Genomic DNA, 9,417 nt, shown 5'->3' with positions numbered 1-9,417 from the left:
AAAGGTGAAATGACATCTATTTCTCAAATTCCAAAACCATAGTGGATTACTTTGTGAACATATGGTTAAAGCTTTTGGGAGACTCATTGTTGAAGCGTTGATCAAGGAATTCTTCCCACATCAATTTCTTGGGTAAATACAAAGGGCGTTATCATTTTCAGCGTGGAAGATTTTTCATCAATGGTTTATTTTTTCAACTTGATTGTTTACAATTTGATTAAATGTGATCTACATGATCTTGTAGATAAATTGATTAACTTTTTTAAAGTTCATTTTTCTATTTAGGCAGTTGTCATTAACCTTTGCTATTATTGACCATTCCCACTTGCCCACATATCATGCTATTACTACTCGGGATCACAACTATCGCGGTGGTCGTAAACCAGACAATAAAAACCACCATCGATCACTGATTTACCACCACCTATTTAACCATGGTTGATTTCTAACCTTACCAAGCACACACAACATAAATAAACTCCTTATGCTTTATCTTCCTTCGTCTTTCTCTCACTCACATCACACCATACACACACATGAATTTTGCATGTGACAGATTCACTCATTAATACTAAACTTGGCTAGCAATATAGTGTTTAGGAAACAATTGAATCAAATGTTAGTAGACTTTCAAATGAAAGCTACAAACATAATTGCTTTGACATTCTTGCTTTGGAAAATGTAATTTTTCCGTTCAACATGGATCGTGGATCCAATGTGTATCCAAACACATCAATACAAGCTGCATTGTGCAAATTGAAGTTGTCTCCTCTTTTTTGTTTTTCTTCATTGTGCGAATTGAAGTTGAAATTTTTTGCTGAAATCTTTGTTAACGGTGTGGATTTTATTATTACCCTCCTATACACGAGTGAGTAGGTTGTATTTTTACTATATTTTTTAAAAAATATTATATTATGAGAAAGTGACTTTTAGATTGTATATATATTGCATATTTGTATTATTTGCAGATATGCTTTTATTAGTTTTTACGTATTGAATAGGCTAGCCAAAGAAATTTTTGGTGGCCTCATTTTAGTTACTAGCCAGAAGCAGGGCATCTTGATAGTTTTAGGCATTTTATAATGTTAATAAATATGTTTCTTAATTTTCAAGTGACTAATAAGCATATTTAAAAATGTTATAGTAAAATATTATCTGATAATAAAACATAGAATTTACCACCAAACTAAATGATTGTGTTAAGGGTAGATACGGTAGGTTTTAGATGCACTAAATAAAAAATGAAAGGGAGATAGTTATGAACTTATATAATAAGCATTCCAATTTAATTCATCCCACTGTCCAGTGTCCACAGCGCTAGCAAAGCAATCTCAAGACAAAGGAGGGGGAGATGAATCATGGATTACATCATGATCATTTTCATAACTTGGAAATGGTGCATTTCCTTTGGTCTTTGACACATGATCAAGATAAGAGAGACAAATATCTTTAGTCCCTGATGAGCTTCCTTCCTCACTGATCGAGGCACGGGAATTAGACTTGTCAGTTCCATACATCAAAGAATTCAATGATGATGGTGATGTTGTAGTAAGGACTGCACAAGTGGAACTTTGTTTCTCCTTCACTCTTCTCTGCCATTTAGAGAGTGATTTCCTCACATTTTCAGAGACCACGGTCTTCTTGAACCTTGACCCCATCTGCATTCACATAACCAAGATTTTATGAGGGATTAAATGTGTGAGAGTGCAATTGCACATGTTCTGGTGTAAAAGAAGAGTAAAGGGAGATGTAACAAGGACCTATTAGTAAGTCATCACACACAACTCCCAAAGGCCTAAGTTGTTAGGCGCAAGACAAATAAATATTTAAGTTACTATCTTAAGAATCAAGTTTTTCAAACAACTTTATAAGAAATGCTAACACACTTTTTATTATTGGTTAAAACAGAAAAATGTTAACCAAGGACACTGATTAAGTAATGAAAAGTAGTACTAGTTTTTATTGGAAAGTGTAACAGTGCATCCCACCGTGATCTACTGATCTCCAATGCAATCTGCCAATCTTAATATAAAAACTTTCTACTTATTGATTCCTTAACCATTAGACACTAGTTAGCACGACTCTAAGATTTATTAAAAACTACAAAATCATAAATATTCATTAAATACAAAATAAGACCTATACAAGTCCGTGATTTTCAATAAATTTCAATTGATAATAGTGTATAAGCGAGTGTGTCACTTAGTGTGTTAATAACATTTCTCAGCTGATTATTAACTGTTTGGTGCAGCAGTGCAGGCTCCAAAATATTTTTTTTATCTCCAGCAAAAAGAACAGGAAGTTGACCTGTGTGATGATAACATAGAGAGGAAACGTTATAAAGCTGCACCAGACTTGGGAGGTGACCCTGTGGCAACAAAAGAGCAAAAGTACATTTGATTTTGTTGGAATTGTAATTCAATTTAATCTGTAGAAAGAGTAAGAGCATTGACAAAAAGTAATGAATACCCGAATGATAACCGGATCACAATAAACGTTCGGTTGCTCATGAAGCAAGAAGGATCTTTAATTTCCCACTGAACCCAAATATAAAGACAACAATTATAAGATTATGCATATATCCAATTTTTGCCAAGTCCTTACTTTAACCAAAGCCAAAAAAAGTTATGGCAATATGGTTAGTCCATAAAATTACAAACCGAGATATAGCAGCATGGAAAGGTGTTGGAGAACTAACATACTTATGGTACACTAACTATTACCTAGAGTTATGCAATATGAAAACCATGCCTGTTTCTTACCAGGGACCATAAGAATGTTGCCATTTCAAATGCATTCTGAAAGATAACAAAAGGGAAAAGGAAATTAAGAAATATATCAGCAATGAAAAGCAAAATGGAAACAAAACATTACTTACCAAGAAGGATATCAATTGAATTAACCGTAACAGAAACCTGGGCTTTCCAAACCAAAAGAGCTCATCTCTTAAGTTAAACTGGTGAGGTTTCATATTTGGGCAACGATTTATTATTTCAACAGCCAACTTTACTACCACTCGATGCAATTTAGTACCAATGATAAGGATCAACTAAAATGCAAGTCAATAAAAGAAAATTCATTAGTGAAATGTAACAACTAATAGATGGTAAGTGGAAAAGCTTTAGCAGACATTATCAGGACTTACAATTGCTGGAACGAAGGACAGCCAGAAGTAAAAGTTGCTTCCTGAATGAAATTTATGGAGTTTAGTTTCACACGAGGTCCACGAATGAAACTAGCATAATATTTCAGAAACAGAACACTATGCCAGTGTTAAACAAGACCATAAACATGTTTACTAGTCAAGAATAGAATTATAGCTTTCATCATCACAAGACCTCCACAAATATGGCTGCTATTATCAGTTATCACCAGGTTATCATAAAACTGCACCACTGCACCAGCCTCTTTATAAAGGAGTAGCTATAATAATATGATTTTTGGTGATAGCTCTGCCAGAGTTTTTTGTCCAAATTCAAGGAAGAAGATGTTTACTAAAGTGGGAGCTTATTTTGAATTTTTGATAGCTGTATTCACCAAGTTGCTCGAGATCAAATTTGAGCAACATACTTTTAAGCTAAAACTTACTGAAACTTACCGTGAAAATTTAGAAAAATACAGCAGATGGCATATACCCAGAGAAGCACACTGCAAAACAAGTTCAGAAGCTATCAAATTTATTTTCACTAACCAGAAATAAAAGTAACACAAAAATAAAATAAAAAGTTGCAAAATATATCTAATAGTAAAAAGTATTCCCCTATTCAATTAAGCTAATAGCAATCTTAAAAATCTAATTAGTATGACAGTAGAAAATTTAATAAGATAAATAAAGCCACTACATTCATCCGAATAAAGAAACTGTACCTAACACCAACTATGTCACGAAATTCCTCATCCATGCTTCGAAGCATATAGTTGTGGAAGTCGTATGTTGTGGGAAGACCATGATTCTATAGAACACCGGAATAAAGAAGAAAAGAAAGAAATATTAGCTAGTAAACTGAAAGGTGAAATTGTTATCTTCAGTTCTTCATTTTCACATTCCTTTTGCACAATGAGAAAGCAGGGAAAAGAGTTAATACTGGTCCACTCATATCTATGAGTCATTAATCATTAGCTTTCCCTTTTTTTGTTTTCAGTTAGGTGCAATTTTGCAAAAATTTATAACATGTACTATAGTAAAGAAATTCAATATCTCCATTAATTTCCTCCATCAACTTGGTGCTGTTAGTCTTTCAGTTCAAAAAGCTATAACTATGGACTTAGTGCCTATCTACACTTTTTATTTGATGGAAGATAGTGTTATGCTTTGACAAAAAATTTACTCACAGTAATGAAGCCTAAGCGCAATGCCATGTAATCAGCTCTGTGGATGGAACTCCAAAATTGGCGGCTGAAACATAGCTGCAATACAGGTTCATCAGTATCCTAAGAAGCCAAGGAAATTGCTACTGAAAGTGCCAAAAACCTTTTTTTTACAGCTGCTTTAAAAAAAAGTGTCAAAAATCTATATGCTAAGAGAAAAAAATTCCATTTTGCTGGCGTGCTGCTTTTAAAAAGCTTATGCAGGAGACAAATTGTGGCAAGTGTCAAGCACATAGTACACTGGCACTCTTCTCTAGTTGGAAACAATCTGTACAGAACATGTTGAGGGGAAAAGAATTTTAATTGAGCAGTTATCATAGTTGATGTACTACAGTTTATCTAAATCAGAAGTACATTTGGATTGATTTGTTTCTTTTGGAATTAAAATATGATTCATGAAATCAATCGATTCAATAATTTTAGCTCAAACAATGAAATAAGAACAACAAGTAATAGTAAACCATGAGTAGATACAATATTTAATGCAATTTCATATATCTCACGCCTAAAGAGGATAAGACAGAAAAAAATGACTGCGTAGAGTACCAGCCAAACAAGAATTTTGTGATGACTCCAAGGATGGGATGTATGGTGAAAGATGAATGTATTAAGCCGCCTCAATCTTGATGTACTTTGTGAATTATCTAAACTAAGACAATTTGATCAGAAGGTAAACATGATCAAGCTTAATGTATTGCAAAATAATTCTCAGCTCATTGAAAATTTGCAGTAATCAGATACATAGAAGTCAGAACCTTGTATGCTTTGTACAGCAATAGTCTTTGCTTCGTTTTCCCATGTTCTCCAGCTATATATCTGAATAAACTCTAAAATAAGAAAATCAATGCCAATCCAACTAAATTAGAATAGCAAGAAAGTTTGATCATGACTATTTTAACCTTGATCATGGCCAGGGCAACAGCAATAAAGCTATAGGTAATATGGGTGATCCCAAGAACAAACACAAAGCGATGAAGCTGCTCAAGACTTTCATAAGAAGCCAATGATTCATGACCCTGTGAAGCATGTGATGAGTTTTCAGTGAAATGTGCACCTGTGAAGTCCACTTTTTGAATTGAACTATTGATCAGAATAAAATCACTCTGAGAATGATTTGTTTGCTTGCATTACCTACCGAAGGCTAAAGCATAGCAAATTTACAATTGAAACATCGTAGAAGGGGTAAGAAAACTACCTCAGGACAATAATTATGCAGGCCATTGTTCATTTGCCCTTTGAGAACTGTTTTATTTGAAGGTTCTGAGCCCAGCCCGACAAAACGTTTCACAGAATTCTTTTCCATTGCACAAGGAAAAAATGTGCTGCTCAATACGGATGACTTAACGCAAATCTTTGCCACAAAAATAATCCAGTGACCCATCAGCAATGACAGAAGCCCAAAAAGCATCAATTCTGCTTAAAAAAAGATTAATTTTTTAAATATTAGTGAGTTCCACTCGTCCAAACATATATATAACAAAAAAGTAATACTAATGGATCCCATTTGGGGTTACAACTGATCCCTACCTTCTTTGATCTTGTCCAGTGCAGAAAGCAGAGATTTTCTCTTAGTTCTGTCCAACCACTGTGGCATTATTCAATGCATAAGAAACCTATAAATGTGAGAAATTGGAAGGAGCTAGAGAAAAACAAAGGATATACATATACTTACGTACCTTTACCAATTTTTTTAACGTGCCTTGGAACAAAAAACTAAGAGAAACCAATACAGTGATGACAGTTGCCACGGCATATGTGGGGGTTTCAGCTAAGGATCTTCCCTCGCCATTTTCTTCCCCCATGATGTCTGGTATTCGTCCTCAAAAACAACACACGATGTCATGAAAATTACTATATCCTTCTATGGGACTTATAATGAAAGGTTTCCATCCGACAAGAACGGACAACCCTATTGTGTGTGTTGTCTCTTCAATGCATAACATAATGTGGAGATAGAGTTGGTGGTGGCTTTGCTGAGGCAAAAATGTTGAGACTTTGTCCTCAGGAAATTAATAAGCACATGCATGTGCTGCCACGAACTAGTTGAGAATAATGGTCCCATTAACTGATCTCTTAACTATGTCAGGTTCGGTTAACTAGTCATTTCAAGTTGGATCTGTCGCATGGCCACGGTTGAACAATGACCAAACGTTATGGTTACTTTTTCACCAATAAGATCCAACATGGGCCTATGCTAGTTTAGAATTGGATCAGGACTTAAACTATCTCGCTCCACATGTAAATCATTTAGGATCTTTGATGAGAAAAGAAAGTGGAAAAATAAATAAATAATTATTCCTAACAAACCATAATGAATCATCATACAAATCTACGTGCGTGTTAAACAACCCATTTATTATTTTCATATTAATTGAGGAACAATTAAGCCCATTGACCCAATGTCACGAAATCTTGCCCCTTCTTTCCATAACGCAGTAGCGGTTGGTGTGAACATTAATATTTGAATGATTGAATTCGTCAACTATAGTGCCAACAACTTTAACATTATGGATCTTTTTTTTCCATTTAGAAACGGCGATTAATATCAGTAGAATTTATCATATGCCTGGTAGTAAGTTAGTAAGTTGGAGGAATAGATACAAATATAATTGGAAACATAGCCGCAGGGATTGAAATGAAGTATTGTAAGTAGAACTAATGAACTCTCTGAAGTAGTACATATACATATGGATGGATGTGGTATCTCCGTGATGAAACCATTTAGAAAGAAATATGAATGTTCCTATCCATTACTTATTATAGCTCCTCTTTGGCCTCTGGTATATTCACTGGAAACTTGTTTTTAACCCAATCCACATAACCTCCTCCCATGTCTTTCGCATTCTTAAAACCCTATCAATTCAAATCCAAACAATACAAGTTAGTCTTCTCATCCATTAATTGTCAAAAGAAGTAAATAAAAGAAAGCATAACATGGATTTTATAGCTAGAGTAATGTTCAGATATTTCATAGCCACTGCTATATACTAATTTGTATTCAAGACTAAATATAGATAAATAAGTGTAATGAAATTGACATGAATTAACTTACATCAGATAGAAGATCAGCAGTTGCATACAGAGATCTCACCCCACTTTGACAACCCTGAAATACAGATACATACCAGAGATAAATATTATGTTGGCTTTGATTAGCATTAACCAGTTGAAATTGTAGTAAGAGAAAAGATATATAGTTACCACAACGAGATGATCTTCTTTGTTGCAAGCTGATGAAACCTCCTTCAGAAAGTCTCCATTCTTTACCTTGCCTGCTCTCCAAAATCACAAGCATCTTAAATTTTAACCATAGAAAATTTGTAACACGACATACTGTCATATGCTAAATAATAAATAAAGAGACATGTAGGGAGAACTAGTCTCAGAAATTATTAGGGATTAAAAAGTTTCTTACCCTTGGGTGTATTCAACATGTATGGAATGTTAAGGACATTATCTGCATACACATGCCCTTTCTTGAACTCCTCCACCGTCCTATTATTTGTTTACCAAAAGATTTAGGTTTAAAAGAGAGGAAAAAAAACAACTAAAAAGCATAAAATTTCTTTATATGAATTTAACTCCTCTAAAATAAGAAAAGAAAATCTAATCAATAATGTCATTAAGTCTATGAAAAAACCAAACCCGTTAATATTATAACATGTTTATGATATATTATGCAATTGATAGCTGATTTTCTCACTCATCACTTATATTGTATTTGATAAGAAAGAGAGAAATAACATATTAAAAAAAATATACTTTATTCCATGGAACCTATTACTCACACTTCTTAAACTCTACTTTATTTCTCTTCACTCTATTTCTCTCCTATAAATCAAGCACACCATAGTTAGATTAGTAACTTCGTAACCTCTAAAGTGAAAGGATGCTTTACCTAACATCAAGATAAATGGAACCGGTCTGGATGAGACTCTTGGCTGCACGTACATCAATGGTGACAACCTTTGCTCCTGAGATACACAAGACAAACAGAAAAAGAAGAAAAACCGACCAACGAGGTAACATGGCTACAGCAACCGCCATATGGTGTGGTGTGGTAAGCGAGCTAAGCCTGAATGCAAATGGGTTCTTCAATTGAGAATAGAAGCTGAGCACAACAATGTGTAGTATTTATGTGTAGGCAGCACGTGGATTTGACTGGTCAAATCTCTATATCTGGGTGCTCTGTTGCTTGGTTTAAGCCTTGAAGCTAATTCTAACCTTTCGGTGGGCCTGGCCGGTTGGAACATCTCTCGTCATATTTCAGACTGTATTCCATCACTTGGACAAATTCCACCAATCAAATTAAATCAGATTTTTTAAAATTAAATCAAAGTTACTAATCTTTAACTGTTACTATTAACTTTTGACAGATGTTAAAGAATGGGTTAAAAAATTAAAAAGAAATATTTTTATTAGAATAAATATAATTATATTACTCATCAGTTTTCTTTATAATTTTTTATAATAAATATTGTTTTTAGTTCTTTAATTAATATGTTAAAATATATTCGTCGGCAAGATCTTAATTTATTTATGATAAATTTATCTATTTTATAATAACATTTATTTATAAGTTTTCAACTTCATGATCCATATGAATTCTTATTAGTTTAGTTCAACTAAGGTTTATTCAGAGAGGAAAAAAATCATTCAAATTAAATTGATACAAATTTGATTTAAGCTTTTCTCTTGTATAACTACATGGCAGACAAATCTAAAACTTTTTGGATTTATGCTTTAAAGCTCGAGAAAAAAGGATTATGCATTGAGAATATATTTTTCAATCACAATTTATCATAAGTTTGTTAATTTTTTAAATAATTGTCTTAAACTAATTTAAATGGTAATTTTTTACTTAGATGACCGTGTAATCACATTAAAATATTAATTCTCTGTCTCAATTAAAATTATACTAATGTTTGTAGATCTGTTATATAAAAGGTTTTTTTTCTTAACAAATGCAAAGGGTAAATTATAAATTTTTAACGTAATACTTTCATTCGGACTCTAAGGCTACTGTAAATCTATTGATTAAAGGGTGTT

The 9,417-nt window shown here is 33.2% G+C and overlaps 2 protein-coding genes across 2 annotated transcripts; both read right to left on the bottom strand.

The window, feature by feature from the left end:
* Window positions 1-1,231: 1,231 nt before the first annotated feature.
* Window positions 1,232-6,764, bottom strand: LOC114374715 (MLO-like protein 4). The gene is made up of 15 exons (XM_028332384.1): window positions 6,045-6,764; window positions 5,896-5,953; window positions 5,564-5,781; window positions 5,268-5,384; window positions 5,124-5,184; window positions 4,915-5,012; window positions 4,333-4,407; window positions 3,868-3,953; window positions 3,599-3,648; window positions 3,146-3,186; window positions 2,879-3,049; window positions 2,763-2,798; window positions 2,470-2,537; window positions 2,308-2,368; window positions 1,232-1,658 (listed from the first exon to the last, which is right to left on the bottom strand). Exons 1-15 carry the CDS (start codon window positions 6,168-6,170, stop codon window positions 1,332-1,334), a joined length of 1,593 nt encoding a protein of 530 aa, XP_028188185.1. The 5' UTR covers window positions 6,171-6,764; the 3' UTR covers window positions 1,232-1,331.
* Window positions 6,765-6,882: 118 nt separating this feature from the next.
* Window positions 6,883-8,530, bottom strand: LOC114374716 (thiosulfate sulfurtransferase 18-like). The gene is made up of 5 exons (XM_028332385.1): window positions 8,267-8,530; window positions 7,784-7,863; window positions 7,570-7,640; window positions 7,421-7,474; window positions 6,883-7,221 (listed from the first exon to the last, which is right to left on the bottom strand). Exons 1-5 carry the CDS (start codon window positions 8,413-8,415, stop codon window positions 7,126-7,128), a joined length of 450 nt encoding a protein of 149 aa, XP_028188186.1. The 5' UTR covers window positions 8,416-8,530; the 3' UTR covers window positions 6,883-7,125.
* Window positions 8,531-9,417: the final 887 nt, after the last annotated feature.

Source organism: Glycine soja, chromosome 11, assembly GCF_004193775.1.
Source record: "Glycine soja cultivar W05 chromosome 11, ASM419377v2, whole genome shotgun sequence".
NCBI lineage: Eukaryota > Viridiplantae > Streptophyta > Magnoliopsida > Fabales > Fabaceae > Glycine > Glycine soja.
Note: the sequence above shows the minus strand (reverse complement) of the source record. Positions and strands in the feature narration are given on the sequence as shown.